The 17,010-nt window shown below is 42.8% G+C and overlaps 1 protein-coding gene across 3 annotated transcripts in view; it reads right to left on the bottom strand.

Moving 5' to 3' along the window:
- PEX5 (peroxisomal biogenesis factor 5) overlaps positions 1-7,120 on the bottom strand; it is a 43,049-nt gene extending 35,929 nt beyond the window's left edge. For all 3 annotated transcript variants that reach the window (XM_072653873.1, XM_072653874.1, XM_072653875.1), the window contains exons 1-5: positions 7,021-7,120; positions 6,307-6,537; positions 6,186-6,221; positions 5,601-5,733; positions 5,260-5,391 (exon numbers count right to left, since the gene is read on the bottom strand). In XM_072653873.1, the coding sequence (XP_072509974.1) occupies positions 5,260-5,391; positions 5,601-5,733; positions 6,186-6,221; positions 6,307-6,453 (448 nt within the window). In that variant the 5' untranslated portion in view covers positions 6,454-6,537; positions 7,021-7,120. The remainder of the gene's footprint in view (positions 1-5,259; positions 5,392-5,600; positions 5,734-6,185; positions 6,222-6,306; positions 6,538-7,020) is intronic.
- Positions 7,121-17,010: the final 9,890 nt, after the last annotated feature.

Here is a 17,010-nt window from a genome sequence, read left to right as displayed (position 1 = left end):
CTCGAGATAGAATAAAGCCTATTTCATCAACTTTTTTGACCTCTTCAAAAACTATTTATTCTTTCATCTTCTTTCATTAATAGCAAGAATATCCAGACAGATGTGATTTGACTTGTCTTACAATATGTCCACTTCTTGGTCACTGGACAAGGAGCTCACACTTAGAACATCAACAGTCAAACTGAAGTTCATCATGGGTATAAAGACCATGTGATTCTTAGCACCCATTACACTTTTCCTAATACTCTACTACTTGAATCACTACAGGAGTAGAAAAGGGCCACACACAACTGAGAGCCATTTAACAATTTTCTCTAAAGTGTCGCCACAGCCAAAGACATTTCCTCAACAGATGGCCAGCCTACTAGTGATGTACTTCTCCATCAGAAATTGGTTTGGTTCTGAGAAAAAAGACCGTCTGTTACCAGGACCACGCTCAAAGTCTTTCTAGCTAGGTAGAATGTGCCAGAGATCCATACTCTGATGGCATAGCCTTCAGAAATCCTGGGCTACCTCCTTGAGTAGGCATACGAGTAGGAACTTCGTAGAGGAAAGCTCCAATGTATACCAAAACATACAAGCAGCACTCTTTGTTGCAGCAAAAAAGGGAAACACCAACACATTCTACTGTATGCCACATGAAGTTCAAAAGACGCATGTAACCTGAATATTAAGTAAAGGTCATAAGGACAGGGACTAGATCTGTGATTTAAGTGGCACAGAGAATTTTCTGAGGAAACTTCCTCTACCAATGCAGATCAGCACCTTCTCAACAATTTAGTCTTCAAGAGGTAACTAGAGCACTAAGAGGGTCAGTGACTTGCCCAGAATAATGCAGCCAAGTATGTGTCAAAGGCAGGACAAAACCCCATGTCTTTCTGATTGCAAGGTCAGTTCTCTCTTTACTATGTCACACTATCCTTTGTAAAAAAGTCAGCTCTGTTCTTCTGACAGCTATTTGCTTATATCCTTTGACTATTTATACAAAGAGGAATAACTTCTGACCTTATATATTTCTATTACCTCCTTATATGTTCTGAACCAGATCCTTGTTACAAACAGTTGATACAAAGATCAATCACTTTCCTTCTTATCCTAGCTGTATTAATTCTTTTCTTACAAAAAGCCTGCAATTTCATGTAATCAGAATTATCAATTTTCTCTTGTGATTGCCTCCAACCCTTGTTTAGTGATCCCCATAAACATAAGTAAATATCTATATTCCATAACTTATAGCTGAATAGGTTGAGATGCTTATAATCTTGTCCAAACATCACACTGAAGATCTTTGCTTCCTTTCCCATTCATTTCTATATATTGTCCATTTATTTTTGCTCATTCTTATACCTGGCTTACCTCCTTCACTGTGTCATACATGTGTCTTTTGCATCGCTTCTCACGTGCTGCAGGTGGCTTACATCTACTAGCTCTGTAACCGTGATTCTCTCCAGATCAAGGTATTCTTCTATTCGTAGCCAAATAGTATCACCAAGAAAAAACTGGTGTTAGTAAAAAGATGGACTTTTGAGGCAAGGTAGGAGTATTGAAAAGTGCTGTATGCATAGTCAAATTCAATTCAGCCTAATCTTCACCTGGTGCCAATTCTGGATTCAGGTCACTATCCACCTGCAGTGTTGACCCAGGATATGCATATCCTTAGAGTAATTCAACAGGTTGTTCATCCAACTGTATGCTACAGTCCAGGTAAATGATATTTACGTAATCCTTAAAAAGTCTCCTTGGTTGACTTCTGTATTATAGTACTGTCTTTTTCTATTTGTTTTAAAGTCTTTATTCACTTGGCATCAGAGTGACGAGTCCCCAAGGGCATTCAATGCAACCAGCATAACATCATTCACAAATAGAAATATTTAGGAAAACCACCCCATCAAATCTCTCTTTTATTTAGAGTCCATCAAAGGTCATCTTCCATGACACTGGCAAAGGCTTTTGGTGAACATATGACTTGTTATCTGCTGAGTGTCAATATCAAACAAAGCTTAAAAACACGGAATAGCATTTGACACGGTCTTTTGGAATATTATTGGATCAATAAGGGAATCACCTTGCTCTACCATCTTTTCTCTTCTTTTAGCATCTTCCCTTCTTTACGTATCTTGAATCAACTGCTGAAAATATTTTAAATGGGATCAGTACCACCCAGATCTTTTTGTATGAATTAGCCTAGCTCCAGTTCTTCTTAACCCTTTTTAACCAATGCTCATATATTGTATCTAGTCCTGAGGTGGCAGAATCCAAATCCAGGCAGTTCACCAGCACTTCTATTTGCTGTCTCCTCTCCAGCTTCATCTACAAATGTTCTCAGGTAATCTGGCTTAACTGAGTCTCAAGACTGGAGTTTTTTCCCCAAATGAGGAAAAGGGAATATCAGAAATTTGACAGAAAATGGCAGAAAGTCCTAGAAAAGGTTTCCCATACCAGCACAGGTAGCATTTTTTGTGGAGCTTTTATTTTTCCAGATGACTTGCTGCCAATCAAATTCTGATCCTTTCAAAAGAAAACAACAACCTCACAGATATGTGAAACAAAAAAAACCAACAACGGGCAGAAGAGGGCCTTCTGGTCACATCCTCATGACCTAAAATTAGAGGGCAGCTGTGGTAACTTTAACAACAGAACCCCAGCACCTACTTCTACAAATCCCTTGGCTCTCCCAAAGGGCAAAAGCAAAATAGGAACTTTCTGTGCTACTACACTATTCGAGAAATCTCTCCTCTGTTGCTGTACCACCAAGCACCAGGGGAAAGAACAGAGGCGACAGACAGTCTTCCATACTGATCAAACTTCAGAAGATAAATTAAGAATGCCCAGGGCTTTCATGTCACTACCCTGATCCTAGGGAGCTTCCTATCTCAAGCTGTCAGGGGCCCAAAACATGATCAAAGTGACTAGGCAACACAGCCAAGACAAGCTATAAGCTCATAACCTTAACTAGAGATGGCTAACCACTCCTGACTTCTCTGTGTGAGAAGACTACAGTGATGAGGTTCTAGAATGGTGACCAATATCTAGCTCTCTACAACCCTAGTTTATGGTTGACCCCCAAAGAGCAATGAATCATTACCTTATCAGACACCAATACAAACCAGTTTTCTTGGTCCAAAACCAGTTTCACTTCCCTGCCATCATATAAATCAAAGATTCTTAACCTTTTTTGTGCCATGTACTCTTCTGGCAAGCTTATAAACCCCTTCTTAGGATAATGTTTTTAAATGCATAACATACATGTCTCTTTAAAATAGTTATCCTAACTATAAAATACTCTTTACAGAAATAATGACAGACCTAAATAATTGGAGAAACATTAATTGCTCATGAGTAGGTCAAAGCAACATGATAAAAATGAAAATACTATCTAAATTCATTTTTTGTACTACTCAAATTCTCAAAAGAATATTTATAGACCTATTAGAATATTTTACATTTCATAGAATATTTCATTAAAATAATAATGAAATTCATATGGAAGAACAAAAATGCAATCATCTCAAATAAATGAAAAAAAGTGGGAAGGTTGGGGATGGGGTCATCAGTATCAGATTTCAAACTACTATAAAGCAGTAATCATTAGAAAGATTTTGTACTGGTCAAAAAAAAAGGAGAGAGGTCTATCAGTGGGACAGATTAGACACACAACATAAAGAAGCAAACAAACACAGTAGTACACTGATAAACCCAAAGACCCCAACTGTTGGGAGAAGAACTCACTATTTGACAAAAACTGCTGGGAAAACTGGACAGAAGCTTGGTAGAAATTAGGTTTAGACCAACACTGCACACCAAACACCAAGATATGCTCCATACAGAAACCTGACCTAGATATAAAAAGTCACATCATAAACAAATTAGAGGAGCAAGGATCTATGGGCAAGAGTTCATGAATGAAATAAGTATTAAAGAGGATCACACAAGATAAAATGGACAATTTTGATTAAGTAAAATTAAAAAGTTTTTTACATAAACATATCTAATGTAGAAAGGAAATATGTAAGTGGGGGAAAAAAATCTCTGCAGCAAGTTTCTCTGATAAAGGTCTCATATCCAAGATACATAAGAAATTGATTCAAGTTTGTAAGACTAACAGCCATTTCCCATTACATAAATGGTCAAAGGATATGAACAGGAAATTTCAAAAAGAAACCCAAGTTCCCAACAATTATATGAAGAAATGCTCTAAGTCCCTAAGAATTTAATGTAAATTAAAGTACTTCTGAGATTCCCTCATACCTGTAAGACTAATAACGATGACAAAAGAGTAAAATGACAAATGTTAGAAGGGCTCTGGGAAAAAGTATACTTTTTGTACTTTTTACCCTGTTGCTTGAGCTGTGAATTGGTCCAACTGTTCTGGAAAGCAATTTGGAATTATGCCCAGAAAGTTACCAAACTGTGCATGCCCTTTGACCAGGCTATACCGTTACTAGGCCTAAACCCCAACAAAACGATTTTTTTTTTTAAAAAAAGGGCAGATCTTATGATATCCACAAATTGAAAACTAAGGGGGTATCCTCCTATTGAGGAATGGCTAAACAAATTATGGGATATGAATGAATGAAATATTACGGTGCCATAAGAAATGATGAAACTAACACTTTCAGAAGAAACTGGGAAGACGCTGTGAACTAATGTTGAGTGAGATGAGCAGAAATAGAATAATTTATTAAATAACACCATAAAGAAAAACAATTTTGAAAGGTCAATGCAATGATAAAAGATTAGTTCCAAAGAATGTGGATGAAGAAGCTATTCACCAATACAGAAGTGATGAACTTAAGATGGCACAGTATGACATACCTTTTTGGGCATGGTAAATGTAGCAATTTGCTTTGCTGGACTATGTAGGCTATGTATTGAGGGCTTTAAAATTTTTTTAATCAATGTAGCGACAGTGTTAGGAGAGACAGATTGATTTTTTTAAAAGCTTGTTAATTGAAAAAATGAAAGTAATTAAACTCTATTTTAAAATTATTTTTTAAAATACAGTTATCAAAGTATTTTTTAAAAAAACACAGTCCAGGGTCTGTTAAGGTTAAGAACCTTAAGAACAGCTTAAGAACCCCTGGCCTACATGGAAGTCAAAGGCCCATCTGCCTATAAAATTGAGCCAGTGGACCTAAGGATCAAGTTGTTGAAACTGCATTATATCCTGATTGGGGAGGAATGGGGAGAAAAGGGAGGAGAAATGAATCTGACTGCTTCATTGAAGGGGGTTACAGACTCCCTCATTTAAAGCCTCACCTGTAACTTCAGTTATGAATTCCTGAGACCAGTCAGCCTCATTGTAATCCTGAGCTACGTCCACTGCATCTCCAGCTGCCAGGAACTCTTCAGCCCAGTTCTCAGATAGTGCCAGGTCAGCCACACCTGGGGCTAAGAGAAAGAGATGAATAAAAAATGAAAAAAAAAATCAAAAAACAAAAACAAAGCTCAGCAACTCAAGTTGAGTTCAACTGATAGTACCACATCCTGTCTCTTCCGTTACCTCCAAGTCTTCTTGCCAATGACCAGCCCTTAGTAAGGGGTCTCCCAAAATGGCACAAAAATTGGCCATCTTCCCTCCCACTGGGCCATGGATCTACCTCTCTGGGGAGCCTGGCGGAAGCTAGACTGTTCAATTTCTTGCATTTCTGCCAACAAATCATCCATCTTGAAGGTCTGGGGAGCCCGGGACACAAGTGGGACATTCTGGTCCTGAAGGAATTCAGCCACCAACTGTCAGGAAAGACACCATTAAGAAGCAATAGGAAAACTTGATTGGGAAGACAGAGAAGCCTGCAAACTAGAGCATACAAAGACCACAGGTGAGAGAAAAGAACGTGGAAACTACAGAAACAAAGAAAACGGGAAACTCCAGTGAGAAGCATGCAAAAGGATAAGAGAGGGAGCCAAAGCACGTCAGGCCAGGGAAGGAAAAGAAGGGGAATGAGACTTAGAGGCAACAAGGTATCACAGAATGACAGCTTGAGAGTCACAAAGGATCTCAGAGGTCACCTACTCCAAATCCCTCATTTGCAGCTGAGGACAGCGGGCCCAGAGGCCCAAGGTCACAAAGGTAGTAAGTGGCAAAGACAGAATCTGAACTCAGGTCCTGTAACTCCAGCGCTCTTCCCACTGGGGCAAGGAGACAAGAGAAGAGGTAGCAGGAAGGAGACGTGCATGTTTACCTCATTTTCGGAAGCCACTCCCAGAGGTTTGGAGACCTAGGAGAGAGGCAAGAGGGGGCGGTCAGAGGGGTGCCCACATTCCGCCTCCCCTCCCTCCCGTGCCCCCTTCCCGAAGACTCACCGCTTCGGGGGCTGGGGCTCCCGGGGGCCAGGGGCCAGGGTGCAGCCCTTCCTGCTGCAAGGCTTTGTCCTGGGTGAAGTGACCTGCCAGCTTCATGAGGGGGTTAGCCCCACCGCACTCTGCCTCCACCAACTCCCGCATTGCCATGATGACCGCAGGCCTTGTGGCGGGCAGCCCCGCGTTCTCCGCTCAGCACGGTCCTCGGAGGGGACCCCTACCCCAACTCCAGCCCTAGGGTGGTGGGGAGAAAAGGGAGATCCTCTCTGTATCATAGCAAGCTGGGGGACCTGCTCTCTCCCCACAGCCTCCACCCGCCCTCCCACCCTGGGAAGGCGGTGCTGCCCAGGCTCGGGGACCGGGGCGGAGGGGAGCGCCCCATCCGCAGCTCGCGGGGGGCTGGTCGGGGGTCAGAGGACAGAGGTCAGCAGGCCCCGTTATATCCCCGGAAGGCTCCAGAGCCCGGGGGACACCAAGCCCGGGACATCGCCGAGGCAGGGCAGGCTGGGAGCCCTGGGGCTGGACCGGGACCCCAGCCTGCTCCTCCCCCGCCCCCTCCGCCCGTGGTACCCCCACCTGGTCTCGCTCCCCTGTCCCGCGGTCTGCCACGAGGGGGCCCCCCCTCCTGCCTCCGCCCCCGGCTCCAGCCCCGCCCCCGGGGTCCCGCGAGGACAGGGAAAGGGCTGGAGCGGGCTCCCCTCGGCCCCCCGCGCTCACCTCCACGCGCCGGCCGCCAGACCTGCTCCGGGCGCGGGGGTGCGGCTGCGGGGCGGGCGCGGGGGTGCGGCTGCGGGGCGGGGGCGGGGGCGGGGGCGGGAGCCGGCCGAGGGTGGAAAGAGGAGCGGGCTAGGGGGAAGAGGAGGAGGAGGGGCGGGGTCCCCCAAGCGGGCGCGCGGTCCCCCAAGCGGGCGCGCGCTTAAAGGAACCAAGCTCGGAGTAAGAAGGGGGGGGGTGGGGAGGAAGGGGCGGGGCCCCGCGGGGCGCGCGCTTAAAGGGGCCGCGGAGTGGGCGCGGACAAGGCCGGTTTCTTAAAGGGGGCGGCCCCTTAAAGGGGAGGCCTCGGCCCGCGGAGCGGAGACCCGTTCCCCCTTCTCCCCCCACTCCCCGCCCTGCGAGCATAGGCCTTCCGGTATCAGCGCCCGCCCTTCCCTGCGCTTAGCGTTAGTTACGGCCTGTGCTGCGAAACAGGCCTTGGGCGCCTCCGCCCCGCGGACTGCTGGGCAGGATCCCGGACTTCCTCCACCCCGACTGGCGAGGCCGTCTGTGCCAACCCTCTGGCCTTCCCGGGAGCGGAGATCGGCCCTGAACGCCCCGGAGCGCCGCATGGGCGGGCCTCGGGCCGGGCCTCAGTCTCCTCCTCTGTAAAACATGTGCCTGCACTCACAGCGGGGCTTCTCACCCCGCCGTCCACGGACTTTTTTTTTTCCATCGATGACTATATTTTCAAGCAGTCAGTCTCCTTTGCACTCATGTTTATTTCCTTTCATGCGTTTAAACAACCTTCTGAGAAGGGAGCCCCTAGGTTTCTAGCACTGGACCCTGGCAACAGCGCGGGGGGCTCGAGCGGTTTGACGGTGGAAGAAACCGAGGCAGACTGAAGTGCCTTGGCCGAGAGTGTGGGGACCCAAGGCTAAAGTGAAGCAGACAGGCTATGACGTGGGGACACTTGAAGCTGTGAAACCGGCCCTCGCCCCTGCCTCCGGTTTCCCTGACTCCCATTCCCTACTTCTGAAATAGAGACTGCTGGCTGAGGCTCTTGGCCAAAAGGCTGAGGGGTCTTGGTGCTCTTCCGCTACCTAACCCGGCCTCTGCTTCTGCAGAACGCTTCCCCTCCTCCGGTCTGCTTGTGCAAGAGTCATAAAGGGCTTGTGGTTTATGCTTGAGATGCTGCTGAGTGGTCAGCTTGAGTGGGGACCTCACCAGCCCACACCCCCGGGATCCTACACCTGGGACTGGCGTGAAATGAGGCGGGGAACCCGCACCACCTAACTGCCCCGGAGTGCCTTTATGTAGCCCTTTGCCTACGTTTTCTCAGCTGAGGTTCCTAAGAGGTTAGTACTGTTCTCATCCTCATCGTACAGCCGCAGCAACTGAAAACACAGGAATCAAAGGACTTGCCCAGGGTCACACAGGCAGCGTCGGAAATATCCGGGCACCACCTGCAACTGGCTGCTGTGCTCCCAAGCACAGTGCCGGGGGCTGGAGATGATTATTATTAATAATGACGAGCACTTTACAGATTGAGGAGTTGCCACGTGTTTCCTCTTCTGATGCTGTGTGTGTGCTTTTATCGGATAATCTGCAGATGAGAACACCGAGGGAGACAGATTGAGCCACTTGCTCGGAATCACAAGGCTGGGACAAAGAAGGGCCAAACCCCAGTTGTTACCCACAGTGCCTTGCTCCCATTATAATGAGTGAGATGATATGTACGTAGGAGATATTTACAAGGATGCAGATTGAGACACTTTGGGGGACCGGCCAATGGTTTATTTGTTTTGCTACACTGCAGACTTGTTACGAGGGCTTTGTTTTTAATTTTCCAAGTTGAGAAGGAGAAGGTGGATTTTTGATCTCTGAAAAATACAAAATTTTTTCTTCAGATAGGTACAGGGTAAGTTAAGTTGGAGGTAATTTCAGAGAGAGGACACCACTAGCATTAAGGAGAACCAAGAAAGGCTGGTTTCTAGAGGTGGGGTTTTAGCTGAGATTTGAAGGATACCGGGTGGCAGAGATGAGAAGGGAGAGCATTCCAAGCAAGGGGAAAGGGGTCCATGACACACACTAAAAAAGGTTAACCTCTGGACTAGATGATGTCTAAGGTCTATTAGCCCCCCTAGAAATCCTGTGAGCCTCAGGGCAATAGTGTCAGCCTTAGTTCTCTCTCATGCTGCAATATTGCCTTCTTTCTTCCCTTGGCCCACTTTATCTTTTGCTGCTTTCTTGTTTTCAGTTAAGGCTTCTAGTGGTTTATTCTCTTTGTTCCCAGCAGCAAAGGGTTATGGATGTGTTAAGACATCTCCATAATCTTGGTAAGGGAAACTCAGCAAAAATATTGTATTATTATCAGGCCTCCAACCACCATCAAACCTAGGCTCTCTCCAGGGAGCAGAACAGAGGCACCAAGGAAAAGGGAGGAGAGTAAGAAATCACAAGATGGACAAGTGATGTTCCCCAGCTATCAGAAGATAGCAATAATTAGGCCCACAGGACCTAATGATCAAGAATATACCTATATTCTAAGATAACCTTGTGGTTTTGGGGGGAAATTCATGGGGGGAAGGGGGGGAGGAAAGTATCTGGGAGTTTTGTCTGTCTGAGTTTACTAAACCTATAGTGGAGTTCAGAAGATGAAGGTGGTAGATGGCACTCTGGATATAGCAAAGCCCACCTCAGAGATCAACTAGTCCATCTACTTCATTTACAGATGAGGAAAACAGAGCCAAAGAATTTAGATAACTTTCCTAAGGTCACAAAGAGGGTAACTAGCTGAGTCTGCATTCTAATGCAGATTCTCTCCAAATTCATTGTTCTTTCTTGGTCATCTAGTCCAACAATGCCTAAGAAGAACTAAATACCCTCTACAATGTCAATGATAAATAGTCATCACAATTCTGCTCAGACACCTACAGTAATGGAGAACCCATGTCTTCTCATCCTACTCATCTCTAATTTTTAGAAAGCTTTTCTTCATGTCAAGTTGCTCCTATTTTTAGTCTAGGACCAAAAAAAAAGACCCATTACATTTCCAAATGTGCTGTTACGCTACACAAACTCCACCCCCACCTCCAGTGAAGTTGCTTTTCTCTCCTAAAAGTCCCTAGTTTTTTCAAATGACCACTGTATGACCCCTTTCTGGAAACTATATTTATGTTAATGTAGTCTGAGGCCCTACTAGCTTTTCTGACTACCATGTTAAATTACTGACTTGAGTCTTCTAAACCCTCTAGGCCAATTTTACAGGAATTATTACTCCTTAATCATATACCAGAGTCCACCTTCATCCCCCCTACCATCTTGTACTTGTGCAGTTGATTTTTTAAAAATCCAACTGTAAGATTTTATATCATCCCTATTAAATTTCATTTGATTTCTGTAACAAGTATTCCTAATGTCTCCACATGCTAGAGAAATAACTCTACAGTTGCAAGGGAGCTTGAGTCCACCTAACACAATCCCCCCATTTCACAAATAATGAAATTGAGGCTTAGAAAGATAAAGGATTTGCTCTAAATCTCATAGGCAGTATCAGAGTGGGATCAGGGGAACAATGGGAAAAGATAGGGAAATATGTAGATTTGGAAATATACCCCAAAAGTCACAAAATTGTACGGTGAATAGAGTGCTGGACCTGGAGTCAGGAAGACTTGAGTTAAAGTCCTGTTTTAGACATTTAACTAGTGGTTATGACTCTTCAGAAAGAGGAAAATATACCCAACTGAATGAAGAATTCCAGAGAATAGCAAGGAGAGATAAGAAACAATACAGAGAAATAAAAGTAAACAAGACTGGGAAGGATAAGAAATCTCTTTAAGAAAATTAGAGACATCAAGGGAAAATTTCACACACAGATGGGCATGATGAAAGACAAAAATGGTAGAGATTTAATAGAAGCAGAAGAAATTAAGAAGTGGAAAGAATACATGAAAGAACTATATAAGAAAGATCTTAGCATCGCTAATAACCAAGATGGTGAGATTACTGATCTAGAGTCAGAGTCCTGGAGCATGAAGTCAAATACAACAATACAGCTAATGAAAGTGATGGAATTCCAGCTAAGCTATTTAAAACACTAAAAGATGATGCTGTTAAAGTGTTATGCTTGATATGCCAGCAAATTTGGGAAACAGGATAGTGGTCTCTGGATTGAAAAAGATCAGCTTACATCCCAATCCTAAAAAACGACAATGCCAAATTACAGAAGGGCTGCACTCATGTCACTAGTCAGTAAGGTTATAGTTAAAATTCTACAAGCTAGGTGAACAAAGAATTACTGGAAGAGCAGGATAGTTTTCAAAGAGGCAGAGGAACTAGAGACCAAATTGCCAACAGTTGCTGGATTATGAAGAAAACAAGGGAATTCCAGAAAAACATCAACTTCTGCTTCATTGACTACACTAAATCCTTTGTGCAGATCACAACAAAATATGACAGGTCCTCAAAGAGGACCTTGTCTCCTAAGGAATCTGTATACAGTCTAAGAAGCAACAGTTAGACATGAACGTGGAACAATTGATTGGTTTAAGATTGGAAAAGGAGTTTAAGTTTGTATATTATCACCTTATATGTAATACAATATGTGAAATGTCAGGCTGGATGAACCAAAAACTGAAATTAAGGTCTTTGGGAGAACTAGCAACAGTCTCAGATATGCTGACAATGCCACTGTGATGGCAGAAAGTGAAGAGAAATTAAGAAATTTTTTGATGAGGGAGAAAGAAGAGAGTGTAAAAGCTGGCTTGAAACTTAACATCTAAAAAAACAAGATCTTGGCAACTAGTCCCACCATTTCTTGGCAAATAGGGAGACAAGAAAAAAGGAGGAGGAGGAGAAGAAGGAGAAGGAGGAGAAGAAGAAGAAAAGAAGAAGGAAGAAGAAGAAGAATCAGATTTTATATTCTTAGGGTCAGAGATCACTACAGACAGCAACCACAGCTGTGAAATTAAGATACTTGCTCCTTGGAAGCATGTTATGGCAAATCTGGACAGCATGCTAAAAAGCAAACACATCACCTTGCCAACAAAAGTCCGCATCAGCAAAGACAAATACCATGTAGACAAAGGTCCTTGTAGTTTCTCCAGTAGTAGCATATGAATGTAAGAGCTGGACTATAAGAAAGGTAAGCACCATAGAATCGACATTTTCAAATTGTGGTGCTGGAGAAGACTTTTGGGAGTCCCCTGGACAACAAGGCAATCAAATCTGTTAATACTTAAAAGAAATTAATTCAGATTATTCACTTGAAGGTCAAATACTAAAGCTGAAACTCAAATACTTTGGCCATATAATGAGAAGACAGGACTCATTGGAAAAGACCCTGATGTTGGGAAAGATTGAAGGCAAAAGAAAAGGGGGATGGCACAGGATGAGATGGATAGATAGTATCATGAAAACAAGAAGCATGAACTTGGACAGACTTCAAAAGGTAATGGAGGATAGAAGGGCCTGGTGCACTATGATCCATGGGGTCACAAAGAGTGAGACAGAACTGTACAACAACAAATATGACCCTTGACAAATCACCTAGCCTCTGTCTTCCTCATCTATAAAATGGGGATTGTTGTTGTTCATCCTTCATTCTTGGAAAGGATCAATGACATCATGTAGCACTTACATCCCAAGGTTATAGTGAGAATAAAGTGAGATAATATTTGTAAACTAATAAATAGTATTTGTGAACTAAAGAGTTATGCAAAACTTAAAGTACTTATAGAAAATGCTACCTATTATTATTATCCAGAAATAACACTGGATATATTTCTCAGAGAGTTCAAAGAAAAAATAAAAGTACCCTCATATGTATACAAATTTTTATAGCAGTTCTTTGTGGCAAAGAACTAAAAAAGAGGAGATGCCCATCAATTGGGCTGAACAAATTATGGTCATATACATACGTCCATGCATACGTATATGTATGTATATGTATATATATCTGTATACACAGATATATATATGTGTGTATGCAATGGAATATTACTGTATCATATGAAATGGTAAAAGGGATGGTTTCAGAAATTTCTAAGAAGATTTATATGAATTAATACCAAATGAAGTGAGCAGAACTTAGAGAACAATTTATACAATAACTACTTTCTAAAGAAAACTAACTTTGAAAGACTTAACAACAATGATCAATGCAATGGTAAGCCACAATTCCAAAAGGTCAGTGATTAAAAAGAATACCCACATCCAGACAGATAATAAATTCAAGAAAAATTTGCAAAGACAGTGGATGAACCAAATAGAGAATTCCATAATTTTAATATTTCAGAGTAATATTCCATTTTCTTTTACATAGGTTAGTGTTGATTAGTGGACTATGACAGGGAGAGAGGTATTCCTGACTTCCATTGTCAACCCTGGCCAGCCAGAATTAATTTCTCTGAATAGCATTTTGTGTACTTATAGCACTTAGCACTTTTTAAATTGCATTTATGGGTATCTGTATACATGTCTTATGTGCAAAGTCAGCTATTTGTGCAGTCAGTTTGAGTTGACCTCATTTTAAAACCTTGTTTAGACTTTGGGTATATGTGCAGCCAACCTGCAGGAGGTGACGGTCCAGAAATACCTCCACCAACCTGCCTTGACCCATACACAGCTGTTTGAGAGATGCATAGGAGGTACTCGCCAGACTCCTGAACATCTTGGACACTACCGAAGGACTTGACCCCCTAAAGCTGTAGCTATATGGATTTCTTTATTCACCCTGTTATAATTTTGCTTATTTTGTTAATGTTGTGTGTGTTATGGACCTGTTAACTTTTCTGTAAGCTCCTTATCATTTCTGCTTGGACTGATTCCAGTTTAGGAACTGAGGCCCTTGTACTGCAACTTTGCCAGTCACAGTTTGCATTGATGAAAGGCCTATCATGTGGCCTCTAATTAACTTTCTTGTCAGCAGTTTAACTCCTCACAAAAGAGAACTATAACAAAAGGAGGCAGGAGAGAAAATAGGTGACCCTACCATTTAAACACCTGCAGACTGACTTTATTTATTGCCCCTACCATTGAAAACCTACAGATTGACGTTATTAAACCTCCAGACTCTACGGACTACAGATATATTTTGTTGTCCAGTGATTAATTGAGCCATTGGGTAGAGGCTTCTCCAAATCCTGCTGACCACTAATACTGCCCTCAAGGCTGTCAAGTGGACAACTTGGCTACATCGCTCCCATGTGAAGCCTGTCATAATTGATCTGAGCCCAGCAAAGGGCACAACCTCTGAATAGTCCCTAGACCCAACTGGGCTAAAAAGAGATCCCAATAGCACACAGTGGTCTTTGGCCACATGTGTATTTGTCCCTGATAATGATGACCTTATCCTTCACCCGTAACCTGTCTATTGGGCATTTGTTGTTTGCACTTTATGCCTTGCTTTGCACCGATGGGTTTGGGAGAACAGGAAAAGCTAACACTTATGTGCATCTGAACCAACATGCCAGGCATGCTTTTAACTAGACCAGCTGCTGGATATGTGCACATGCCCTTTTGTCTCTGGGGGAGGAGATGTTTCTGGTGGACGTGGGAGCAGACATCTAGAACTTGTATGATTATTATTTTTCAATCAATAAGGCAAACTTAGGTACAATATCAATGTACTGCTGAGGGCTAGAAAAATGAGTCCTCCCACTCATTCACTTTCAGTTGGGAAAAGATCACTAGTGTTTCACAATTCTCAATCAGCCTTCCCCTTCCCCTTGAACTTGCAACATATTGTCAGCCTACCAGTCCTATGTTATGAGCAAAATGAGACACAAGGTCAGGAAATGGCACAGCAAACGGGTTATAATTATGCCCTATCCCTGAAACAAAATATGACCATTCAGGACAGAAAAGGCCTTCTGAGAATTTTTCTTAAGCCAGGAGACCTGGCGCAAACAAGCGGATTTTTCAGGATACCCCTGCAGAGGTTTTATTTTCTGTGTAACAAGAAAGCTTATTACTGGCTCTCCTCAAATTGGATGGGCAGGTGTGAACTGGGGCAGTGCTTTCTGGCCTTCAGCCCACACCTACCCTGCCTCCTAGCACACACTAAAGAATCAAGTGTATTGCCATCCAAGTTTCTGCTATGTTTTCCCCATTAGCGAATGAGACTGAATGCATCTTTTCCATCCTATTACCCATGTATGGAACCGGATGCAGACTGGTGCTCTTGAATAAAGTCAATAAATTTTTACAAGTATTTGTTAATGAAACCATAGGCCCAGCAGAGACTCTTAATACTGAGGTACGTGCTCTTAGGACTGTGGCCTTACAAAATATGCTAGCTCTAGAATCCTGCTGGTAGAGAGAAGGGTATAAACTCTCATAGGTCGGGAGTGCTGCACCTGGAGTTCCTGACAACTTTGACGATATCTGTACCCAAATGAATTAGATTTGGAATTCCTGGGACAGATTCCAGGAGGATAGGAAGAAACCCTGATTCTCATGGGAATGGCTAACCTCTTGGCTTCCAAATCTCTCATGACTAAAGTTGTGGGTTTTCTCTTGTGTGTTCTTATAGGGATTGCATGTTTGTGTTTACAATGCCTCCTTTGGTGCAAAGAACTGATTCCCAAATTGACTCCCAAAGTATAAGTGGCAGAGATTAACATAATATAATTGATAGAGGATCAATATTAGGTCTGATTTGGTGCTATACTGTGAGTATGGTTAGCACTAAAGAGGGGATTGTACAAAGTCAGCTACTTGTGCAGAGTTACTCTGAGTGACCCCATTTTAAAACCTTGTTTAGACTTTAGGTATGTGGGCAACCAGCCTGCAGAAGATGGCGATCTGGAAAATACCCTTGCACGTGTGCACTAATCCCATCTCCTCATACTTACGTGCACCAATCAACATACTTTTGCCTTTTTATGGAAGTTGTTTACTCCTGTCTATAAAAAGCAGCATGATGTTTGAATCTGAGTCAGTATCACCCAATTGCTTGCTGCCTTGGTGTGCTAAATAAAATACATTTACATTTCTTTTCCTGAGTTTGCCTCATTGACCAGGAGGAGGCCCATACCTAGATTTCTTTTAACACTTGCCTCATCTAATAAATTGTGGACTTGTTTTCAGCAGTGATGCACCACATCTTATTTAATTTTTGTAAAAACAGCTTCTTTTCCCACAGTATCTGCACCCAGGTGTTTGTTAAATGACAAATTAATTCACTTAAACTAATTAAGGGACTTATTGTTATCCCACTGAGGTTTGCTTCCATTTTAGAAGGGGCCTCTCTGGAAAGGTAAGCATATATCTAAAAGAATCATTTGTGAAATTTCAGGCATCTGAATGAATGGGATATTTGAAAATGGGGCAGTCTTTCCTGTGCCCCCTAAAATTGTATCCTGGAGTATGCTACGTATTTCCTTCATAAGGCCAGTGCTGTGATAGTGATTGAGACTGGAAATAATGAAGTTTGCTTAATGTATACCCAGGACTACTAGGTACTCTGGAGGGATATAGGAAAAAAGTATATGCTCTTTAAGATCATAGACTCCCATAAAGTTAAGGAAGAAGTTAGAGCAGTACAGAGTTTTGCAAATTGTTATAAGTCAAAAATTAGATTTTACAATTGAATGTGTACAGTAGCAGGAACTGTTGTTCCAGGTCTTTTCCCTAGTTGTAACAGGAAGTTTAACAGGGATGCCTTATCAATTCAGCCCTTCCCCGCAATCCATTTGATATTTTAGGATACAAGGGACAAGTAACCACGACTAGGGACAGTAAGGAGGTGCCCAGATTTTCAGGCTGCAGGGTAAACCTCTTTTAAAAAGATTTTTAAGTGGTTCATTTGCATGTGAAAGACAGAGGGTTATTAAAGACTTTGGGGAGACCAAAGTTCCTTTTTTCCATACTACTCTCTGCTGTGGGTGAACTAATGGGACCTAGGGTTTTAAGTCAAAGGGTTGACCCTGCTAGCAGTCTGTCTTTCAATTTAGTCAAGAAAAGAACCTGTTTTGGAGGAAGAACTCAGCTACAGAGAGTTCAATTTTC

The sequence above is a fragment of the Notamacropus eugenii genome, chromosome 3 (assembly GCF_028372415.1).
Source record: "Notamacropus eugenii isolate mMacEug1 chromosome 3, mMacEug1.pri_v2, whole genome shotgun sequence".
NCBI classification, from domain to species: Eukaryota; Metazoa; Chordata; class Mammalia; order Diprotodontia; family Macropodidae; genus Notamacropus; species Notamacropus eugenii.
This window is presented reverse-complemented; position numbering and strand designations above follow the sequence as displayed.